General features: G+C 43.1%; 1 protein-coding gene across 1 annotated transcript in view; it reads right to left on the bottom strand.

Moving 5' to 3' along the window:
* The window catches only part of LOC124564982 (ionotropic receptor 93a), a 308,796-nt gene extending 283,744 nt beyond the window's left edge, over positions 1–25,052 (bottom strand). The window contains exon 1 of the mRNA XM_047131014.1: positions 24,929–25,052. Within this exon, the coding sequence (XP_046986970.1) occupies positions 24,929–25,052 (124 nt within the window). The remainder of the gene's footprint in view (positions 1–24,928) is intronic.
* Between the last annotated feature and the right edge of the window lie 636 nt (positions 25,053–25,688).

Here is a 25,688-nt window from a genome sequence, read left to right as displayed (position 1 = left end):
GCTTGAACCAATTTCAGACGATAAGGTTTCATAACTAACCTTTTCCGTAGTACTCTCCATACAGTTGATTGTGGAATTTGCAGCTCTCTGCTAGCTCTGCGAGTCGATTTTCCTGGGCTGCGAACAAATGCTTGCTGGATGCGTGCTACATTTTCATCACTCGTTCTCAGCCGTCCAGAACTTTCCCCTTTGCACAAACACCCATTCTCTGTAAACTGTTTCTACCAACGTTTAATACACCAACTATCAGGAGGCTTAACACCATACTTCGTTCGAAATGCACGCTGAACAACTGTCGTCGATTCACTTCTGCCGTACTCAATAACACAAAAAGCTTTCTGTTGAGCGGTCGCCATCTTAGCATCAACTGACGCTGACGCCTAGTCAACAGCGCCTCAAGCAAACAAATGTACAACTAAATGAAACTTTATAGCTCCCTTAATTCGCCGACAGATAATGCTTAGCTCTGCCTTTTGTCGTTGCAGAGTTTTAAATTCCTAAAGTTGTGGTATTCTTTTTGAATCACCCTGTATTATGTGTAGTAATGGTGTGCGTTTAATGCGATATTAGTACCGGACTTTGGTGTATTAGACACGGTTTGAAATTTGACTTTGTGATGGACATTCTAATCTGACGTTTTACTACGCGAGCGCTGTTGATGTTTTCAGAATGAGGCGTGTGGCAGAGACAATACACTTGTGAAAAGACAGTATTGTCGTCATTTTAGAATTGAACTGCATTACATAAACTGTAAATTTAATATTGCTCATTTTTCTTGACAACGAAATACGACGCATGCTAAACCACTAACTGCCAATGTGGAAACCGTGAACTGTATGCTACGCAAGTTACTGTTTTCGCGGGAACAGTGTTATAATGAACCATGAATATTAACAGCAGGTTGATTGTCTAACTTCACAGTTGGTAAATTATAGTAAATGGAATGTTAATTTAAACACGATGTATGGACTGTGCCAAACTATCATGTGTGAAAGTTGCAGCTGAACTATACGATCTTCAAGTGATGCGTAAACAGTTACTTTGTTCCGACCCACGACAAATTGATGCTATTCAACTTATTACCACCGCCGGCTGAAACAGGGTATAAGGAAAGAGTATATATTAATGCCAACGAAACGACTGGATGAACTAACGGGACTCATATTAGAAACTTCAAACTGCTTCTACCGCCGTCTCCACATCACGGTGACCCAGAACATGTAAGACTCAAAACCATTCCTCTCTCCGAGAAACTCACAGTTGCAAACAGGTTAATTTGTTTCTTGTTTGTAACAGACTGTCTCTAGATGTTTCTCTCTATACATAAAAATATAGCAGTGAATTGTAAAGACTGTTCACCTTCAGTGCTTGTTGACCCCACCAATAACAGTAGCTATTGCCATCATTTATTTGTTTTTGCTTTTCAGTGTATCCGACAAGTCGTTGCCTGTGTTGTATGTGTCTTTTGGAGGGGTCTGCTTCGATGTGTATATACAGTAGCTTAGGTAGGAGAATTTATGAGTTGAACTGTGAAATGTGGCCAGACGTCTAAATCGAGGCATCTGCCATTCACGTTATTTACGCTGACCAATTACAAAGAAGTAGCTTATTCGCCATTGGTTCAAGTTAGCGTATTAGAGGGGACTTTCGATCTAACAGCTGTCAAAGTATGCGATCATTGTTTACATGCCACTTAGCGTCATATTTCCATTCGTTCATGTTTACATGCAGGTTTGTCAGAGTTAAACTGTTACTGGTAAGCAAAATTAAAATATACTGTGCCATTATTTATCAAATTAACTTCAGAATGTTTTATTGTTTACACTATCAAAGGATTTTATTATCAGAATTTTAACAGGATTAGGAAGCTTCTCATACAGAGGCTTGTTTGAAGTTTCCGGAAGTAAAATGGGTACTAGAGATTTATGTAACATTCATTTACTTCGTGCAGTTGTTCTTTAAATATTTTCTGATTACAAATTCACGGTCATAATAAATCTCCAGGAACCGTTTCCTTTACATATGTCAACCGTGAAGTGACAGGACAGTATTATGTGGATGCCGTCTGTTTGAATCTGCAGAATTCGAATCAAAGTTTCTAAATTTTGGCAATGGTTGGTATTTGTTTGTTTGTGTTTGAGCTGGTATGCCTCTTTATTCTATTTCTTTTGTTTTTTTGAAACAACCTGCCTTCTCACAAGGGAACCTCCCCATCGCACCCCCCTCAGATTTAGTTATAACTTGGCACAGTGGATAGGCCTTGATAAACTGAACACAGATCAATTGACAAAACAGGAAGAAGTTGTGTGGAACTGTGAAAAAATAAGCAAAATATACAAACTGGTCATCAGTCTTGGCCACATAGGCAACATAAAGGAGAACGTGAGCTCAGGAGCGCCGTGGTCCCGTGGTAGAGTGAGCAGCTGCAGAAGGAGAGGTCCTTGGTTCAAGTCTTCCCACGAGTGAAAATTTTACTTTCTTTATTTTTGCATAGTTATTATCTGTCCGTTCGTTCATTGACGTCTCTGTTCACTGTAATAAGTTTAGTGTCTGTGTTTTGCGACCGCATCGCATAACCGTGCGATTAGTAGACGAAAGGACGTGCCTCTCCAATCGGAACCGAAAAACATTTGATCGCAAGGTCATAGGTCAACCGATTCCTCCACAGGAAAACACATCTGATATATTCTATACGACACTGGTGACGGCATGTGCGTCATATGACAGGAATATGTTGTCGACCCACCTAACTTGTACACTTGGCGAATGGGTAAAAAGATTCTTCTACCTTGCCCGATTTAGGTTTTCTTGTGGATGTAATAATCACTCCCAAAAAAGTGATGAAAACATAAGAGTTTGTCACATAAACTGAAAATAAAAAATTAAAGGTTTCGCTCGATGGAAGATTTGAACCAAGGACCTTTCATTCCGCAGCTGCTCACGTTACCACGAGACCACGGCGCTGCTGCGGTCCCAGTGTCCTTAATGTTGCCTATCTTGTCATGAACTACTCAGTTTGTATATTTTGCTTATTTTTTCACAGTTCCACACAACTACTTCCTGTTTTCTCAATTGATCTGTTTTCAGTTTTTCAAGGCCTATCCACTGTGCCAACTTATAACTAAATCTGAGGGGGGGGGGGGGTGCGATGGGGAGGTTCCCTTGTCAGTACTCGCCGCGATGTCAGTATCGAGATCGGATTGTAGTCTCTGGTCGCTCCATATCTTGAAGAGTTAGCTGCCCGCGCGCCGCGAGGCGACAGAACGAGGAAAAAGGGGGTTGCTGGCAGTTGGCTCTGGACTGTCGTGAGGAGCCAATCAGTGTCGGAGGGCAAGGCCGGTTGGTCGGTGGGCCCTGCTGAAGCAGTCAGTTTGAGATGGAATGCTGTGGGCTCGAAGATTCTAGTGTGGACGGCCGGTGTTGTCATGATGGCGATCATCGTGTGGTTATTCAAGGGCTGAGAAGTGATTTCTCAGTTCTGCCCTCGGATTCCCATGAAAAATTACACCAAGTTTGGTGTATGAGCTGACCATAAGAATTCTAAAAAGGTTCGCATTGGTGGCGCGTGTATCAGACTTGTGAGTGGTGTAAGCTTTGCCTCGGTACTGCAGTCTCCAATTAGAACACTGATTAGGAGGAGATCGTTGACATCAGCATTGTCATCTATTTAGATGCTGTTAAGTAATAAGAATTCTAAAAGGTTCACATTGGTGGCGCGTGTATCAGACTTGTGTGTGGTGTAAGCTTTGCTTCGGTACTGTAGTTTCCAATTAGAACACTGCTTACGAGGAGATCGTTGACATCAGCATTGTCATCAATTTAGATGCTGTTAAGTAAATGACTGTTTTGGATCGAAGGTGGATCGAATTGAGGGACCAGTGATACAGATAGCCGTACCGTAGGTGCAACCACAACGGAGGGGTATCTGTTGAGAGGCCAGACAAACGTGTGGTTCCTGAAGAGGGGCAGCAGCCTTTTCAGTAGTTGTAGGGGCAACAGTCTGATGATTGACTGATCTGGCCTTCTAACAGTAACCAAAACGGCCTTGCTGTGCTGGTACTGCGAACGTTTGAAAGCAAGGGGAAACTACACTCGTAATTTTTCCCGAGGGCATGCAACTTTACTGTATGATTAAATAATGATGGCGTACTTTGGGGTAAAATATTCCGGAGGTAAAATAGACCCCATTCAGATCTCTGAGTGAGGACTACTCAGGAGGATATCGTCATCAGGAGAAAGAAAACTGGCGTTCTACGGATCGTAGCGTGGAATGTCAGATCCCTTAATCGGGCAGGTAGGTTAGAAAATATAAAATGGGAAATGAATAGGTTGAAGTTAGATATAGTGGAAATTAGTGAAGTTCGGTGGCAGGAGGAACAAGACTTAGGGTCGGGTGAATAAAGGGTTATAAATACAAAATCAAATAGGGGCAATGCAGGAGTAGGTTTAATAATGAATAAGAAAATAGGAGTGCGGGTAAGCTACTACAAACAGCATGTTGTTGTTGTGGTCTTCAGTCCTCAGACTGGTTTGATGCAGCTCTCCATGCTACTCTATCCTGTGCAAGCTTCTTCATCTCCCAGCACCTACTGCAACCTACATCCTTCTGAATCTGTTAAGTGTATTCATCTCTTGGTCTCTCCAGCATAATGAACGCATTATTGTGGCCAAGATAGACACAAAGCCCACGCCCACCACAGTAGTACAAGTTTATATGCCAACTAGCTCTGCAGATGACGAAGAAATTGAGGAAACGTATGATGAGATAAAAGAAATTATTCAGGTAGTGAAGGGAGACGAAAATTTAACAGTCATGGGTGACTGGAATTCGAGACTAGGAAAAGGGAGAGAAGGAAACATAGTAGGTGAATATGGATTGCGTGTAAGAAATGAAAGAGGAAGCCTCCTGGTAGAATTTTGCACAGAGCATAACTTAATCATAGCTAACACTTGGTTCAAGACTCATAAAAGAAGGTTGTATACATGGAAGAACCCTGCAGAAACTAGAAGGTATCAGATAGATTATATAATGGTAAGACAGAGATTTAGGAATCGGGTTTTAAATTGTAAGACATTTCCAGGGGCAGATGTGGACTCTGACCACAATCTATTGGTTATGAACTGAAGATTAAAACTGAAGAAACTGCAAAAAGGTGGGAATTTAAGGAAATGGGACCTGGATAAACTGACTGAACCAGAGGTTGTACAGAGTTTCAGGAAGAGCATAGGGGAACAATTGACAGGAATGGGGGAAAGAAATACAGTAGAAGGAGAATGGGTAGCTTTGAGGGATGAATTAGTGAAGGCAGCAGAGGATCAAGTAAGTAAAAAGACGAGGGCTAGTAGATATCCTTGGGTAACAGAAGAAATATTGAATTTAATTGATGAAAGGCGAAAATATAAAAATGCAGTAAATGAAGCAGGCTAAAAGGAATGCAAACGTCTCAAAAATGAGATCGACAGGAAGTGCAAAATGGCTAAGCAGGGATGGCTAGAGGATATGTGTAAGGATGTAGAGGCTTATCCCACTAGGGGTAAGATAGATACTGCCGACAGGAAAATTAAAGAGATCTTTGGAGAAAAGAAAACCACTCGTATGAATATCAAGAGCTCAGATGGAAACCCAGTTCTAAACAAAGAAGGGAAAACAGAAAGGTGGGAGGAGTATATAGAGGGTCTATACAAGGCGATGTACTTGAGGACAATATTATGGAAATGGAAGAGGATGCAGATGAAGATGAAATGGGAGATATGATACTGCGTGAAGAGTTTGACAGAGCACTGAAAGACCTGAGTCGAAACAAGGCCCCGGGAGTAGATAGCATTCCATTAGAACTACTGACAGCCTTGGGAGAGCCAGTCCTGATAAAACTCTACCATTTGGTGAGCAAAATGTATGAGACAGGCGAAATACCCTCAGACTTCAAGAAGAATATAATAATTCCAATCCCAAAGAAAGCAGGTATTGATAGATGTGAAAATTACCGAACTATCAGTTTAATAAGTTACAGCTGCAAAATACTAACGCGAATTCTTTACATACAAATGGAAAAACTGGTAGAAGCCGATCTCGGGGAAGATCAGTTTAGGTTCCATAGAAATATTGGCACACGTGAGGCAATACTGACCCTACGACTTATCTTAGATGAAAGATTAAGGAAAGGCAAACCTACGTTTCTAGCATTTGTAGACTTAGAGAAAGCTTTTGACAATGTTGACTGCAATACTCTCTTTCAAATTCTGAAGGTGGCAGGGAGAAGAAATAAAAACTTTAAGGTTCGCCGATGACATTGTAATTCTGTCAGAGACAGCAAAGGACTTGGAAGAGCAGTTGAACTGAATGGACAGTGTCTTGAAGGGAGGATATAAGATGAACATCAACAAAAGAAAAACTAGGATAATGGAATGTAGTTGAATTAAATCGGGTGATGCTGAGGGAATTAGATTAGGAAATGAGACACTTAAAAAAAATGGTTCAAATGGCTCTGAGCACTATGGAACTCAACTGCTGAGGTCATTAGTCCCCTAGAACTTAGAACTACTTAAACCTAACTAACCTAAGGCCATCACAAACATCCATGCCCGAGGCAGGATTCGAACCTGCGACCGTAGCGGTCTTGCGGTTCCAGACTGCAGCGCCTTTAACCGCACGGCCACTTCGGCCGGCTGAGACACTTAAAGTAGTAAAGGAGTTTTGCTGTTTGGGGAGCAAAATAACTGATGATGGTCGAAGTAGAAAAGATATAAAATGTAGACTGGCAATGGCAAGGAAAGCGTTTATGAAGAAGAGAAATTTGTTAACATCGAGTGTAGATTTAAGTGTCAGGAAGTCGTTTCTGAAAGTATTTGTATGGAGTGTAGCCATGTATGGAAGTGAAACATGGACGATAAATTGTTTGGACACAAAGAGAATAGAAGCTTTTGAAATGTGATGCTACAGAAGAATGCTGAAGATTAGATGGGTAGATCACATAACTAATGAGGAGGTATTGAAAAAAAATTGGGGAGAAAAGGAGTTTGTGGCACAACTTGACTAGAAGAAGGGATCGGTTGGTAGGACAGATTCTGAGGCATCAAGGGATCACCAATTTAGTATTGGAGGGCAGCGTGGAGGGAGACCAAGAGATGAATACACTAAACAGATTCAGAAGGATGTAGGTTGCAGTAGGTACTGGGAGATGAAGAAAGCTGCAAAGGATAGAGTAGCATGGAGAGCTGCATCAAACCAGCCTCAGGACTGAAGACCACAACAACAACAAGTCGGCCCCCAGCGTGTTAAACTATTATCCACAATTGTGAGTAATTGACACTCTGGTAGCGTCCATGAATGAACTTTGGAGGCACTGTTAAATGTTGGCACTAAGGGGAAGATTGACTATGGAGCTTTTCAGTCAGACGCTTAAGAACTGTGTTAATTGCAGTTCACTTCTTATGGTATTTTACAGTTCTACTTGTCGTGGCGAAATCGCTAATAGTATTTTCATAATTTTGTTTGGGACGTCATTCTGTCTTTTGGTGTCGCCCTCCCAAGAGTTTGAAGTCCCAAATATTGCCTTGTAACAGTCATTGATATATCTTTGGCTACGTTACCCTACTGCTGGTTGGTGTGGTGCGGTATAGTCGAACAGTTCAGTAGTACCGCATCTGCTCCCAGGCCTGATTTAACATTTGCAAGCCGCATCCACATCAATGTACTGTATAATCCCAGTATGGAATTTGTGTAAGTCGGTTGCGCCCTATTAACGTTTGGCACATCGTGGAAAATCTTTCCCATGTAGTATGTTATCCTGAAGGAGAGCACGGTGCACCACAAGGCATGTCCATGACGAAATCAAAAGTTATGTATTGTATATTTCTTTTAATGGATGTAACCACTGAGCTTAACATTTGATTTGTGGTTTTTTTATTTATTTTGAAAGGAAAATTTGTACGTACCTCGTTAATTATAACATCTGTGCTTAATTATTTGTCATAATTCGTGTGTAAAGCGTTTAAAAGGAAGGAAAACAATTTGTTATACGGTGCGCCTCATAGAGGCTATAGGGTTTGAGTGTACATTGATAGTAATCCGATTTTATTGCATTTAAGTTGTTGTTTTAATTAAAATTTTGTGATCAATATTTATTTGCCTTTAGAGATCACGTGTGATATCTAGGTAAATTTTGGTCTCGGCATATGGCATTAGAATATTTTATTTAACTTTGCATTATGCAATACGTATTTTTTTCCTTTGTGTAAGTTTTAAGCATAGTAAATTGATTTGGAGAGCTGTTTTTTGATCTGTTAAAATAACATTTCAGGAAATTTCATTAAGAAACTCTATTGAGAATCTTGCTGTTCATGATAACGAATGGTCACTTACTATTTTAAAATCTAGTTAATAAAGTTGTAAAATTTTAAATGTTAAAAAAAGTTATTAGAGGAATGGTGCTTGCCTGCACTCCCTACAACTTCCCCATATTCAAGGTATTGGCCTTCGAGCATTGTCTGTTTTCCCCAGCATCTATTCCAGCTAACGCCTGCAGGGCCATGTCAAATGGTAGCAAAGCATGGTTTCAATCTTTCGTAACCTGGGTAGGGGGCTTTATAGGGCACCCTGTCTCTAAATTCCACTAATGTTGGTAAGTACTAGTTCTGTTGGGATTTATCTAATAACAATAAACTGTTTAGTACTCGTTATATTAGGATTTGGCTAATGTCATCATTTTATGTATGTGTTTTGAAACGTCCCCTTAGAAAAAATTATTGAATTACTGTGCTGATAAATCTCTTACATTATTTGATTTTCAAACAGCTGAGCAAAACTGAACGTACTCAGATATTTCGCTCTTTACCTATTCTGATCAACACTAAACTGACACACAATATTTTTAGCGCAACGCAATCTGACTTTCAATAATCCCTACAAAAGAATGGCCCTGACTAACATTAACCTATACCTTTCACAAATCACTTACCTCACAAAAATCTTCGTTTCTCAAACTACTGCAATACAGCGAGCGCCAATACCGCCAGCTAAATAAAAGATTCAAACTACTGAAGGCACTAACTACTGATAGGCATAGTTAGCAAATGAAAGATTTTGATAGAGAACAATGTATTTACCTTAATAGTGTTCAAAAGTCATAATATATATATATCAGTTCAAGATATCCAGTCTTACAAATGTACTGTCTGTGATGGACACACGTCCAGATCATCCGCTCTCAAAATTCCGCCATCTCTCTCCCCACATCCACCACTGCTGGCGGCTCACCTCCAACTGCGCAACGCTACGCGCTGTTAACAGCCAACTGCCCAACACTACAATAGCCAGCAACAATGCAAACCAGCCACAGACTGCACGCAGCACAGCCAGTGATTTTCATACAGAGCGCTACGTGGCGGTGGCGTTACCAATATAAGAACCTAAACAGCCTACTTACAGTTTTACTAGGATTTATTCTAATATTAAATTGTTTTCAGGCTATAAGCTGATATGGAAGCACGGCATTGCCCAGGCATAGCGCTACTGAAGTGTGAACTGTTAGAGTATAAAGTGCACGTGCACGGACAGATGGGCAAGGGAGGCATGCCTGAATTACCTGACACAGGTGGAAAACCTGGTGGTAATTTCTCCACATGTCATCGGCGAGGGAGGCGATGCCTTGAGTTTTGCCTTTACATCGTTGTCCTCAGGGAATCATCAGGCTGAGTTTTTTGAGAATGTTGCCCCGACTGCTAAACAGCTTGCGCGTCTTCAAGAGCAACTGCAGCATTGGGAGTGGCACATTAACGATTTGAGTGAGACTCAGCTTACTAAAGAACAAGCGCAGGAGGCACAGAAATTGCGGAATCAGGTTTTCGCTTTGAGAGCGATACTGAATCTATTAGATGTTGAGCAGGCTACAAATGAGAGAGGGGAACAAGTTTCAGTTGTGCAGGGAGTACAGTAACCGGTAATACAAGGGGAAAGTAGATTGTCAGTATGCGTGTGTTCGAGTTTTGCATAATTTCCTCATCCCATGGGAATCTTGCTAAAGAGAATAAATAGATTATGAATGTAATTGATTCCGGAAATTTGAACACTTGTTGTGGCTTTCTGTCAAGTTCGAACTCCACACAGACGCCCTGAATTTGCCTCATGATCAGGTTGTCAAACTACTATACCCACTGAGCGTAGAGACCCTCAAGCCAAGTTATTGTTCAAATTTTGCATGAAGTAAAGGGGTTGAGGACGCTACATAAACAGGTAACAGCATGTAAGGTGTCCCCTCGTTTATTGAATAACTTACAACGTAAGGGTTATTAGCGTGTACAGGGGGATAATGAACTCTTGACTAAATTCATCGAAAGTGTGCGAACGTCCATCCTAGCTTTGGAGCTACAGGTGTCGGAAGCACAGGTGGTCGAAACCATTTTGAGGGGAGTTTAGACCCGAAGATAGGTCGCGGATGACGTTTGCCAAAAAGCCTACCAATTTGGGCGAACTTAATGTGTTAGTATCAGAGATTGAGAAGCTGTCGTATGCTGACAGTCAGCGGGTGAGCTCTCAAATTAGGGATCAACAACCGAATTGTTGTTTACTCTAAGGGGAGGTGGTGCGACCGATAATTTCCAAACCAAAAGTATGTTTTCGTTGTCGCCAAGAAGGTCACCTTGTGCGCGACTGCGCATATGATCGGAAGAAGGAAAATAACAGTTGACGGTGTCGGAAGGAGGATACAAACACGCGGGTTGGGATTTCCAAGCGTTTTCGCTGAATAGTCGGAGTTGCGGGCACCCAGTCGCCTTTCGTATGCACCCAGCTGAATCACGAACCCATCTGTGCTCCTAGATTCGAGTAGTGCCATATCAGCAGTGGACTATGAGTGGTTTTCGGAACTTCGTACATTATGTCTCTTGCGTACCTTGTGTAAGTCGTCTTGGGTTTGTGGCTCAGTCAACGCACAAAAGTTAGAGATAGTAGGGGAGTATGTGGCTAGTGTGGGTATGTGAAATTTTACTTGGCCGTTTCGGTTTTTGGTGGTCAAGAAATTGACTGTCAATTTACGTCTGGGCTGTGATGTTATGGCTGAGGCCGGGTTAGTGTTGGATGGCCAAGAACGTGTTCTATTTTTTAAATTTCGGCCTGAGGAGCGCATTACTCTTTATTCACGCCGGGTGTCAGTTCTAGTGTGTTCCATTAGTGGTAGCACAGAGAACTATGATATGAGTCATCTTCATAATCAGCAGATGGAGTCCCTCTTGCAGGTTTTAAAGTGTTTTCCAGAAGTGTTGACCAACAAGTTAGGAATGACAAGCCAAATAGAGTATAGGATTAGGCTGAAGGATGACATACCAGATCGACAACCTCCGTATCGGTTGTCAGCCCTGAAGATGAAGAGTTTGTGTGAGTTAATAGAGGGCATGCTAAGGGAAGGGGTTATAAGACCTTCGACCTCTCCATATGCATCTTCCATGTTCTTGGTCTCTAAGCCTAATAAGGGAGAATTTCGACCTGTAGTTGATTACCACCTGGTCAACAAGAAGATAATTTTGGAGTCGCTTCCCCTGCCAGACACCCACAATTGTCTCGTGTGGTTTTCTGGGGCAAGGCACTTTACCGTTTTGAACCTCAATCAGGCGTATTACAAATCCCACTTGCTGATGATTCCAAGCACATAATCGCCTTCTGCACCTATTGGAATCCTTTTGAATTCAATCGGGTGCAATTTGGATTGTCGAATGTAGCAGCCATTATGTCCCAGTTGTTGGACAATGTGCTTGGAGATCTCAAATTTAAGTGCTTCTGTAACTACCTGGATGACGTTGTGGTTTATAGTCATACTTTCCACGAACAACTGGAACTTTTGGAGATGGTATTGCGTCGATTGAGGGGGGCGCACTTACTGTTAAGCCGTCCAAGGTCACCTTGGCTTCTAATCAGATTTCCTTCTTGGGGCACCTGGTCTCTGGTGATGGTGTTCACATTGACTAAGAGCGACCTAAAGGTTTGCAATGGTTTCTTCCACCAGTTAATAAGAAGGGAGTGGCACGATTCATGGGGATGGCTAACTATTTTCGTAAGTTCGTGCCGAAGTTTGCTCGGTTGGCTTCTCCTTTGAACGAACTGAGTAAGAGGGGGCCAAAATTTATTTGGGATGACAGTCGTTGGGCTTCATTCGAGGCTATTAAGTGGGCCTTGAGTAACTCTCCTGTGTTAGCCATCCCCAGTTTCGATCTGCCATTTATTGTGCAGGCTGATGCCTCTACTTGTGGGGTTGTGGCAGTGCTGCTACAAGGATAAGAGGGAGAGTGGAAACTGGAAGCTTAAGCCTCCAGGAGATTGTCCTCTGCAGAGGCCAAATATTCTGTGTACGAATGAGAGGCCTTGGCAGTACTTTTCGCACGGGAAAAGTTTAAATTTTATTTGGAAATGGATAATCAGGTCCCTAGCTGGGTGCTGGCCCACTCACGCAAGACTGGTTTCATAGTCAGGTGGGCTACTGGGATATCTGCCTTCCATTTTAACATAAAGCATATAAGGGGAACCAATAATCAGGTGGCAGATGCCTTAAGTCGCATGTTCGAGAGTGAGGGCGAGCCTCAGTTGGCAGGCCAGTTCAGGAGGCCGAAGTAGGCGCTATTTGATCGGAGGTCCAGGAATTATTTGGGGACTGTGGTCAGAGACACGAAGGTGATCCATGTATTAGGAAAAAATGTTCAAATGTGTGTGAAATCCTATGGGACTTAACTGCTAAGGTCATCAGTCCCTAAGCTTACACACTAATTAACCTAAATTATCCTAAGGACTAACACACACATCCATACATGAGGGAGGACTCGAACCTCCGCCGGGACCAGCCGCACAGTCCATGACTGCAGCGCCTCAGACCGCTCGTATTAGAAAAATTAAAGATGGGATAACTGAGGGTTAGCAGGTAAATGGATATGCCCTATGTAAGGGGTTGGTTTGCTGTCGGGGCCTAGGTGCCAATGGTTTATGCGTATATTTGCCTAGTAAACTGGTACAGCCGGTGTTTTGCTATTTCCACCATACTCCCGTCAGTGCCCACTTAGGTGCGAATAAGACCATTGCAAATAGTAAGAGGCAAGTCTTTTGGCCCAGTTTGTATAAAGATTTCCAGCACATGGTTGGCGACTGCGAAATTTGCAAGCAAGTGAAACCAGACTCAGATCCTCCTAGGGGGATAATCCAATCCACTAGAGAAAGTTACCCTATGGACAAGTGGTTCATTGATCATACTGGACCCCTACCTCGTACTCGCCAGGGTAACCGGTATGTACTGGTGGTAGTCGACGCGTTTTTCATGACTTATTCCAACCAGTAGCGTCACAGCTACGACTACCATCCGTCACTTATTGGGACTTATTTCGATATTTGGATAACGCTCTGGCATTTGTTTCCAAGCATTTCAGGAGGTTTTGAGCAGGCCATTTCGCATATCACCACAACTCCTTACTATCAGATGGTTTAAATGGCTCTAAGCACTATGGGACTTAACATCGGAGGTCATGAGTCCCCTAGACTTAGAACTCCTTAACCTAACTAACCTGAGGACGTCACACACATCCATGCCCGAGGCAGGATTCGAACCTGCGATCATAGCAGTAGCGTGGTTCCGAGCTGAAGCGCCTAGAACCGCTCGGCCACAATGTCCGGCTTCCTTACTATCCCCAGCCTTCGTTTGCAGAACGTGTAAACAGGAATTTAAATGCTGCCCTAATCGCGTTTCACTGCAGTTCTCGCACCAAGTGGGTTATTCACTTGGCTGGCTCAACTTTGCATTTAACACTGCTCAGCATGAGTAGGTAAAGGCACGTCCGCGCTTCCTTGGTCTTAAGGTACCAGGTGAACTCCCCACTGTCCAATTTGTGGTTGATTGGCCGGTCGAAGTGGCCTTGCGGTTCTAGGCGCAGCAGTCTGGAACCGCGAGACCTCTACAGTCGCAGGTTCGAATCCTGCCTCGGGCATTGATGTGTGTGGTGTCCTTAGGTTAGTTAGGTTTAACTAGTTCTAAGTTTTAGGGGACTAACGACCCCAGAAGCTAAGTCCCATAGTGCTCAGAGCCATTTGAACCATTTTTTGTGGTTAATTAACTATCAGCTCACAGAGGTCATTGATGCTGGTGTTATTCACTGGATTTGGAAGTAGGCGCAGCGTAATATTCAGCGTGCCCATCAGAGGCTATAATAAGGGTAGGAAGGAATTTAATTGCAAACCCGGGGAAAGTATGTTTGTTCGCAACACAGGCATACCTCAGAATGGTGGTGCGGATTATACCAGCAAGTTGGCACCCTTTTTTGGGGCCTTATGAGGCTCTACACGTGGTCAGTCTGGTGAATTATTGTTCAAGCACTTAGAGTCCAGGTGGATGTTGCAGGTTCATGCTAGCCATATTCACCGGAGTTTCCTTTGTGTGGCGAGTTTCTGTTTTAGTGAGGGAGAGTGAGTCAGTACGGCTTGCTATTTAATTTTTTTTGTTTTTTTGAAACCACCTGCCTTCTCAGTACTCACTGCGATGTCAGTATCGAGACCGGATTGTAGTCTCTGGTCGCTGCATATCTTTGAAGAGTTTTGGCTGTCCGCGCTCCGCGAGGCGACAGAACGAGGAAGCAGGGGGTTGCTGGTAGTTGGCTCTTGACTTTCATGAGGAGCCAATCAGTGTCAGAGGGCAAGGCCGGTTGGTCGGTGGGCCCTGCTGAAACAGTCGGTTTGGGACAGAATGCTGTGGGCTCGAAGATTCTAGTGTGGACGGCGGGTGTTGTCATGATGGCGATCATCATGTGGTTATTCAAGGGCTGAGAAGTGATTTCTCAGTTCTGCCCTCAGATTCCCAGGAAAAATTACACCAAGTTTGGTGTATGAGCTGATCATAAGAATTCTATAAAGGTTCACATTGGTGGCGCGTATATCAGACTTGTGAGTGGTGTAAGCTTTGCTTCGGTACTGCAGTCTGCAGTTAGAGCGCTGCTTGGGAGGAGAGCATTGACATCGGCGCTGTCATCTATTTAGCTGCTGTTGAGTAAACGACTGTTTTGGATCGAAGGTGGATCCAAGTGAGGGACTGAATCAATTCTTGCCTTATTAAGAAACCTAAGTTGGCCCCCAGCGTGTTAAACTGTTATCTACAATTATGAGTAATTGACACTCCGGTAGTGTCCTCAAATGAACTTTGGAGGTGCTGTGAAGTGTTGGTAGTAAGGGGAAGATTGATTATGGAGCTTTTCAGTCAGACGCTTAAGAATCGTGTTAATTGCAGTTCACTTCTTATGGTATTTTACAGTTCTACTTGTCGTGGCGAAATTGCTGACAGTATTTTCATAATTTAGCTTGGGACGTCATTCTGTCTTTTGGTGTCGCCCTCCGAAGAGTTTAAAGTCCCAAATATTTTCTTACTGCCTTGCTGAGGTTGCCTTGTAACAGTCGTTGATTTGTCTCTTGTCTACGCCACAGTACTGCTGTTTGGTGTGGTGTGGTATAGTCGAAGTGTTCAGTAGTACCGCATTTGCTCCCTCGCCTGTTTAACATTTGCAAGCCGCATCCACATCAATGTAGCCGTCCGGTGTTTCCGAGCGGTTCTAGGCGCTACAGTCTGCAACCGCGTGACCGCTACGGTCGCAGGTTCGAATCCTGCCTCGGGCATGGATGTGTGTGATGTCCTTAGGTTAGTTAGGTTTGAGTAGTTTTAGGGGACTGATGACCTTAGAAGTTAAGTCCCATAGTGCTCAGAGCCATTTGAACCACAGCAATGTATAATCCAATATGCAACTTGTGTAAGTCGGTTGCGCCCTATTAACGTTTTGTACATCATGGAAAATCTTTCCCATGTTGTATGTTATCCTGAAGGAGAGCATGGTGCACCACAGAGCATGACCATGACGAAATCAGAAGATATGTATTGTGTGTTTCTTTTAAAGGATGTAACCACTGAGCTTAACATTTGATTTGTGTTTTTTTTTTATTTATTTTGAAAGGAAAAGAGGTACATACCTGGTTAATTATAACATATATGCTTAATTATTTGTCATAATTCGTTGAGTGTAGTATTCATCACATGTAGAGGGGTTAATGGTGTAAAATGTTTAAAAGGAAGGAAAACATTTTGTAATATGGTGCGCATCGTAGAGGCTATGAGGTTTGAGTTTACGTTGATAGTAATCAGATATGATTTCATTTAAGTTGTTGTTTTAATTAAAATTTTGTGATCAATATTTTTTGCCTTTAGAGATCACGTGTGATATCTAGGTAAATTTTGGTATTGCCATGTGGCATTAGAATCTTTTATTTAACTTTGCATTATGCAATTTGTATTTTTTTCCTTTGTGTAAGATGGGATTTTAAGTTTTAAGCATTGTTAATTGATTTTGAGAGCTGTTCTTTGATCTGTAAAAAGAATGCTTCAGAAACTACATTGAGGATCTTGCTGTTCATAATAACGAATGTTCACTTACTATTTTAAAATCAAGTTAATAAATTTGTAAAATTTTGAATGTAAAAAAAAACCTTATTAGAGGAATGGTGCCTGCCCGTACTCCCCGCAACCCCCACGTATTCAAGCTACTGGCCTTCGGGCACTGTCTGGTATCTATCCCAGCTAACGCCTTGCGGGGGGGGGGGGCATGTCTATGTTGTTTATACAGCAAACACAATATGACAATACAAGAGAATGAACAAGTAGCTAGTTTCAAAGTGTGGGGAGGTGACCAAGGTAAAAGTGAAGAAGCAGAATTTGTTACAGAAAAAGGGAGTAAAGAACCAAATATTAAAGTGGACCAGTGTGCTGACCACATGCTCTTCCATATCCACATCCGGTGACGCCTGAGACCTGAGGACGACACAGTGGCCGATCGGTATTTTGGGCCTTCAAGGCCTATTCAGACGGTGTTTTATTGTTGATAGTTCTTTCTTATACCCCCTTTACTTCAGAGTGAACACAAACGACCGTGCATCAATGAACGAGAATTCTCTGTGGTGTAAACACCAGGAGCGAAGCGCAAACGGCATTTGGTCATACGCGGTTCTCATTCACAGTTCTGTGCTGGAGATTCGCTTGTTGTCGGCTTTTCAGGGTAACATCAAAGGACGTTCGCCTCATCTCCACTTCGATGTACTAGCAGTACGAAAAGATTGCGCCTGTTTTCTCATCTACGAGTTCTGATCAACAAACATTCTGAATTTAACACGTTTCTTGTAGTGGCCATTTTCGCAGTAGCTGTATATTCTGATTTTTTTCACAGATGTTCATTACTCCATTTAAATGTTTACATTATCTTTTTTAAAGCACTCCCCTCCTACTTCAATGCACTTTTTATAGCGTCTCTATTAGTCTTTGAACACGTGATGCAAGCCATTCGCTTTAAGATCCATGCTAATCGTCTCACTTTTCTCGAGCACCGCTTCAGAGTTCTCAAATCAAATGCCCCACATCTTTGCGTTCAGAGATGCGAATAAAAAAAAGCACAGGGTACAAGATCGGGGCTATAAGGCGGATGTCTGAACTGCATGACTTGATTTATGATGTGAGGTCGTGCATTGTCATGATGAAGTCACTACCCAGTTCGAGAAAGTTCTGACCATTTCCTTGCAATGTTCTTCTTCAGTTTAGTTAACAGTAATGTAAGTGAGAGCTGCGTGCTGGTAAATCATTCCATGACAGTCAAAATATGTGACTGCCGTCACTTTTCCTACAGATGAAACTACTTTCGCTTTTTTTGGTGTTGGAAAACCTGTAGATTCCTACACTGTGTTGGTTCGTTTTCTGTCAGGATCATAAGGATACAGCCATGAGTCATCAACGGTGCTCATCAATTCCAGAAACACATCCCCTCCACCAGTAAAGAGATGCAGTACCTCACGTCTTGTCTTCATTCGCACAGCCTTTTCTACATCTACATCTATACTCCGCGAGCCACCATACGGTGTGTGGCGGAGGGTACTTATTGTACCACTATCTGATCCCCCCTTCCCTGTTCCATTCACGAATTGTGCGTGGGAAGAACGACTGCTTGTAAGTCTCCGTATTTGCTCTAATTTCTCGGATCTTTTCGTTGTGATCATTACGCGAGATATATGTGGGCGGTAGTAATATGTTGCCCATCTCTTCCCGGAATGTGTTCTGGAGTCAACAGTTGTGGCATCCAACAGCAGGCTCAAACATAGGTCGTATAGAGATGATCATGCATAATCGTAGACACTACCGACGAAATTCTCAACCCTCACGGACAACCAAAGCAGAAGCCGAAGCACCAGGCCCATCTTGCTTAACTCAAACAAGTCGGCCTCCGTTGAAGTCCTTGAACCACCTAAACACTGTTGGAGAAGGTACTACATCTTCACCGTACGCTTGCTGCAGCTTCTCATTAATTTTCAGTGGCTGCATATTTAAACACATTGCGACATGCTGCTGCTCTCACTTCCCCTCCATTGTTTGTCATGCAAAATTCAAATAGTGTCTTCAAAATAGATCATTTCTACCAACCTACCGATACGAGAGTGCTGCTGTCTATGGACATTATAATTAAAAACCCGCTGTTTTCAAATACTCATGGTACACGTAGGAAACTATCAAGGAAGCTACAGAAAAAAATCAATTTCACTCTTTGTTGCTCAGCCCTCGCACTATTGTGGTTGTTGACATAAGTTATGTTTACGGTGGAGTAGACCGAGAGAATCTAATGTTGCAGATAGAAAATATACGTGCTTCTGGGATCGAAGAGGTCCACAGCATAAATGCCAAAGGAAAAGAAAATGCCGAAGCACTTCAAGGTCCTACTGGGGACGTGAGAAGGGCAAGAAATTCGTTAGATGGTTGCATCAGGCGAGAACGGAATGAATAAGCACAAGCTTCATAATTATTCGTAATAAAAAGAAAATGCACAATAAATTTCCGTGAAAGTAAACGAGTACGAATATGTATCTACAGTGTATCCATAGTTAAAGTCCCAGTTTCAAAACACTTGAAAGAGAATCACTGCTCGGAATGACGCCAAATCTGAACAGCATTACACCCAGCAAGATGGCGCAGTGGTTAGCACGCTGGACTCGCATTCGGGAGGACGATGGTTCGAACTCGGGTGCGGCCATCCTGATTTAGGTTTTCCGTGATTTCCTTCAATCGCTGCAGGTAAATGCCGGGTTGGTTCCTTTGACAAAGGACACGGCCGATTTCTTTCCCCATCCGTCTCTAATCATAACTTGTGCTCCGTCTCTAATGACTTCGTTGTCAACGGGACGTTAAAAACTAATCTCGTCGTCCTCCTCCTTGAACAGCATATTATTGACACATGGTGTAACTCCATGGAACAAAAAGTTAACGAAAATTTTACGAACAGGTGGCAATGCAAGCCTCTTTACCTGAATGAAGTCGGGTACAAATGAATCGGAATATGAAGGCTGTGGATTGATTTGCACTTTATGTCATCCGTGCTGTTCTGTCCACATGACTGCACAGTTTCTACAGTCAATAGCTGTGGCACTGTTAGTTAGGTAAGCTCATCCGCCGGCCGTGGTGGCCAAGCGGCTAAAGGCGCTACAGTCTGGAACCGCGCGGCCGTTACGGTCGCAGGTTCGAATCCTGCCTCGGGCATGGATGTGTGTGATGTCCTTAGGTTGGTTAGGTTTAGGTAGTTCTAAGTTCTAGGGGACTGATGACCTTAGAAGTTAAGTCCCATAGTGCTCAGAGCCATTTGAACCAACCATTTTTAAGCTCATCCACCAAGGCAAGGTCGTACAATATCAGATGAAAAAAAAAACGGTTTTTAAATTTTCTGCTGTCAAAAACTGCATAAAAAGCAAAATGACATCAGCTTTTAATAGGCCTGCCTAAAACAGCATAAAAAAACCAACGGTTTATAATTGTCCTGGTGTCAAATTCCGCATACATGAAAAATGGCAGTGCTTTCTAATTGTGCGACTGGCGCACGACATGTTCAGTGTGTTGTCCACTGTTTTTTACCACAAGTTGGAACCAAGCAACAACATGTTCCACAATAGATTTGAGTTTCAAGGGCCTACGTTCAGAATGCGTTGCGCACTGCGAGCCTGCAATTCACCTACGTTCTTAATTGCAGCACTGAACGCATTTTTCAGATAACCACGCAGCCAGAAGTTCAAAATAGTTCAAATGGCTCTAAGCTCTATGGGACTTAACAGCTGAGGTCATCAGTCCCCCTAAACCTAGAACTACTTAAACCTGACTAACCTAAGGACATCACACACATCCATGCCCGAGGCAGGATTCGAATCTGCCACCGTAGCAGCCGCGTGGTTCCGGACTGAAGCGCCTAGAACCGCTCGGCCACCGCGGCCAGCGCAGCCAGAAGTCACATCAAATAAGATCAGGACATTTAGACGGCCAGACTGTAGGAAAATGATGGCTGATAGTTCTAGCATTTCCGGAATTCTATTGTAGCAGCCGCTTCACCGGTTGTGCAATGTGCAGAGGAGTGCCATCTTGCATGAAAATGATCCTACGCACGCATTCAAGCTGTTGACAGGTTGGAATGACGTTGGTTCGCGAAAGACTTTCATAGCATTTACCAGTGACGGTACAGGTAACACGACCCACAGGATTCATCTCCTCAAAAAAATACGGCCCTACGACAAACGATGCCGTAATCCTCACCACACCTTTGCAGAATGTTGTGGTACCGGTTTATGTGCATGAGGAATTTCCGTTGCTCATATTCTACAATTGTGCGTATTGCCACATTGCACCCCAGAAGAACCTGTCTTTTGGAATCTTGTACTCAGTTTCTCCAGACCCATAACAGACATCGAATCAATGTATTTTCTTGGCACCCTTGAGTGTCCGGAACTTCAGCAGGGCTACTGGGGCACAGTCAGCGTTCTTATAAAGCAGCGCAACCAGCAGCGCGCGCACCTTCGTGGAGGCAGTCATGATGGGCGTCTGGGACGCAGACTGAGGACTGCCGCGAGTATTGTGGTGTGCACACTTACACGATTGCAGCATCATATTAGTAAACTTTTCATTTTTTCCCCATGACGTTCTCCCTTACGTCAATAATGTGTTATTCAAATTTGACGTCATTCTGAGCAGTGGTTCTCTTTCTACAGCGTTTCGAAACTAATTTTAATTACGGACGTCCTATGATATATACCGGGTGATCAAAAAGTCAGTATAAATTTGAAAACTTAATAAACCACGGAATAACGTAGATAGAGAGGTAAAAATTGACACACATGCTTGGAATGACATGGGGTTTCATTAGGGAAAAAAAAATTTCACACAATGTCCGAGAGATGGCGCCGGACAGAAAAATGTCAGTGACTGCTACCATGACGGGTGAGAGGGACGCCGATATGTTACAGAATCGCATCATCCCCAGCCTGGCTGATAAACACCTACTGGAACGTACGATGTTTATGCAGGATGGCGCTCCACCCCATATTGCTAGACGCGTGAAAGATCTCTTGCGCGCGTCGTTTGGTGATGATCGTGTGCTCGGCCGCCACTTTCGTCATGCTTGGCCTCCCAGGTCCCCAGACCACAGTCCGTGCGATTATTGGCTTTGGGGTTACCTGAAGTCGCAAGTGTATCGTGATCGACCGACATCTCTAGGGATGCTGAAAGACAACATCCGACGCCAATGCCTCACCGTAACTCCGGACATGCTTTACAGTGCTGTTCACAACATTATTCCTCGACTACAGCTATTGTTGAGGAATGATGGTGGACATATTGACCATTTCCTGTAGAGAACATCATCTTTGCTTTGTCTTACTTTGTTATGCTACTTATTGCTGTTCCGATCAGATGAAGCGCCATCTGTCGGACATTTTTGAACTTTTGTATTTTTTTTTTTTTTTTTGTTCTAATGAAACCCCATATCATTCCAAGCATGTGTGTCAATTTGTACCTCTCTATCTACATTATTCCGTGATTTATTCAGTTTTCAAATTTATACTGACTTTTTGATCACCCGGTACTTTAAAATTAGAAATATACGTAAGACATTACGATTCTCGTTTGTTATGTCCATGATATCTGTTATACATGGCTGATGCATGAACGTTATGTCAGAGATTTCCTATTATAAATAAAGTGGTTTATCCTGGATCATGCTACCTGCTCTCTAACAAACTGTATAGCAGATTTTATCAAGTAGCTCATGTGACAGGTCGTATGTATGTATATTTCATATTTCATTAATCGTATCTTCCTCGTAAGTGCTTCAATAAAATCCTTAAAACGCTTCACACATGTCACTACAGACATCGGAAACTAGCTGATATAAAGCAGTTACTGAAATGCGAAACAGTCACTAAAGTAAATTTCTCCGGTTGCTAATAAGCAGCGCGTGAATGCCTTTCTTCAAGATACGTTGGTCGTCGGCAATTAGTGTCCTCCTCAATCTTAACGAAAAGCCAGCAAAAGCGTCAACCAGCGTATGTGCTACAATACAGTGTCGAGTCCACTGCCGCACTTCACGTTTACGTACAAACTGAGACACCAATTTTCTTATTTCCCTACTATAAGATGTACGTTTCTGTTCTCTATCGAGACAATAACGAGTGGCGCACATGCGAATCCCCTGCTCATTGTCTGCGAATGCGCGTTCCCTTGGGTTCACTTGCGATCGCTTCGATGTAAAGGGGCTGTAGAGCCTCATGTTCTTCCACCTAGGCTCGACGGTCGAGTTTACATTGGTTTCTTAGAGAAAGAGGTAACAGCAGAACATCTGCCTTTACCAACATCTACTTCATACACGCTGGAGCTCCTCTTCATTTCAGTACTGCTCATCGGGTTCTAAATAACAGATGCCGTTACAGATAGATCAGAAGAGGTACACAAAATGCCTGCTCTCCACGTTTCCTGGGCCTGACTTACTCATTAAGCAGTGTCCATGTTATCAGGGCAGTAACTTTAGATCGCAAAGCTTGTCTCGAACCACCTTTTCTTTAAAAAAATGAAAAAAAGAAAAGAAAAGTCTATGTCAACTTAAAGGTTGATCACAATGTTTCATTAAACGAGGTCTTAGTGTAAGACGTGTAACTTTGGCTCTGTCAACCAGTCTGCCAGAGCGAACATCTTAACATTGAATTCCAATACTACTTTTTTTACCATTCCGGAAATATTTCTGGATATACCAAGAAAAGGAGGACATTACGGTGAAGCAAAGTTTAACTCAAATGGAGACTGCTTCTTTTATCATAACATATAAACTACCAACAGCTTCTACTGACTTGAAAATATAATATTTCATAAATCCATTTGCGCGGATGAAGGAAGTAAATCGATAGTAACCATAATAAATGCTTTGTCGTCCGAACAAGACACAGGCGGGGCAAAGGCATCACAGGCGCAAAGATGCGAGAAGGCGCCAGTGCCATAGAGACTAGACAGTTGCGCGACTTCCACCAGCGCCACAGGCGGCGCTGAGGATGAAGATATCGACTTCGCCTCTGCCAATTACCGGTAGAGTACAATCCGCCAATGACCGGACGACGACGGACAGAAGCCTATTCGCAAGATAGAAGAATAACTCTCGCCCACTTGGTTGCAGATCATCGTCCAGGGCTGACTTAGGCAGGGAACGTCGTTTAATGTATTCTTAGAATTGAACAGACAGTTGTTGTAATTGCATTTGCTATGTACTGTGAAATATACCTACGATTATTTGCACTCAGCCAGCGAGAGCCTTTCTTTTGTGTTATATTCCAAGCAGTGTTGCAAACTTAATTTTTTCATCTAGTCAGAAAGATAAGTAAACCTTTTAACTCATTTGTGTGACTTTTATCCTAATTTGTTGCAATTCTGTAGAACTTCTCCTATCCTGTCACCTGATCCTGGGGCATAGCTGTGTAATAGTGGCAGGGAGAAATTGAGGACGAGATTGTCTTAGCCGTGTACTGCACCAGAAGCCGTTTCACGAACCCACAGACAGTGATGTGGCCTTTACAAAACTGGCGACGAGGGTTTACAAAAATAAAACTTTGCTAGATACTTTTATTCTAGATACCGTGGTGTAAAGAGGAACAGAATTACTTTTAGATCATTACCTGTTTGACTGTAAAGTATGATACGAAAGAAATACATGAGAAAGAGAACAAGAAATCTTAAATGAAGTTAAACTCTTGGGCCAACCCACCATTAGAAATCTACGTAAGAAAAGACTAGTTACATGAATCTCAGTATGAAAAAGGGGTATAAGAAAACAAGCAGCATTTAAAATTTATTATGAACAAGAGATTATGAAACGAAGAGGTTGTAGCGGCAAAAAATGAAACCTACCTCAGGTGTCGAATGAAACAACAAGTTTACTGTTACCAGACACTGTTTGTTTACCTCCAAGATGCGTTTTGAAGGTTTAAGCCTCCATTTTCTGGTGATTTTACATTTGTTAGTATGACATACGTGTGTGTTGTGTTACGTTTTCGGGGGAACTTGGGGCACTGTCTCCAGTGGTCAGTTTCCTTTTACTGTCGTGACACATCACAAGTAAACTGTTATATTTCGTAAACAAAAATGGCGTTTACAAAATACGACAGTTTACTTGTGATGTGTTGCGACAATGAAAGGAAACTGTGACCACTGGAGACAGTGCCCCAAGTTCCCCCGAAAACGTAACACAACACACACACACATACACACACACACACACACACACACACACACACACACTAAGTCCAATCCGAAACATAGCATTAATCCGTCATAAAGATCCGAGCCAAAGATGTATGAGAAACGGCCGGCCACGGTGAACGAAAGGTTCTAGGCGCTTCAGTCCGGAACCGCGCAACTGCTACGGTCGCAGGTTCTAATCCTGCCTCGGACATGGATGTGTGTGATGTCCTTAGGTTAGTTAGGTTTAAGTAGTTCTAAGTTCTAGGGGACTGATGACCTCAGATGTTAAGTCCCATGTTGCTCAGAGCTTTTTTTTTTTTTTAATGAGAAACGCAGTAAGAATGTCATCGTTTTACCGAGTTCGGAGGAGCGGCCGTCGGCGAGGCCTGGGCAGAGTGCCGTCAGCGCAGCGAGAAGGAGCAGCGGCGCCATCTGCAGACGCAGAGGCGGTTGTGGACTGCTGGGCAGGTGGGAGACCATCGCGAGACTGAGACTGTGCTGCTGAAACGCGAACCCAAAGGTTGCGCCACCCCAGGCACCAGCAGTGGAGCTCGCACGCGAGGACGCGTGCAATATTCACGCCCTCCGAGAAGTCACTAGGCCACCTCGACGCGCGAGGCCACTGCACTTCCCGCGTATTGAGTCTTCCAGATTTCATGTGCGAGGCCGGAATTGGTTTCCGCGTTCCTTTCGCAGAGATCCGTATCGAGTTAAGACATCACCATTGCAACGAGAATATTCTGAATGCGCTGTGTACTAAACAGATAATGTGCAAACCACTAAAGGTCAGCAGTTCACTTCTCGTAACATTCATCCATTCATAGAGAGAAAGTGTTCTACAGCTACATCCGCACTCCGCAAATCACTATAAAGTGAGTCCTAGGCGGAAAACTTTACTCCAGTTCCTTTCGTGCACTCAACATGGAATAATGGCCACTCACATGAATGACACTGTACCACCATTTACAGGTCTAATTTTTAGAGTTCCGTGCGTCAGTCGGTAAAAACGGAACCCTTATACTTTGTTGTTCATCTGTCTGTCCGCCTTTCTGTCCGACACTTACGAGGGCAGTTCAATAAGTAATGCAACACATTTTTTTCTGGAACAGGGGTTGT

Source organism: Schistocerca americana, chromosome 1 (assembly GCF_021461395.2).
Source record: "Schistocerca americana isolate TAMUIC-IGC-003095 chromosome 1, iqSchAmer2.1, whole genome shotgun sequence".
Taxonomy (NCBI): domain Eukaryota; kingdom Metazoa; phylum Arthropoda; class Insecta; order Orthoptera; family Acrididae; genus Schistocerca; species Schistocerca americana.
Note: the sequence above shows the minus strand (reverse complement) of the source record. Positions and strands in the feature narration are given on the sequence as shown.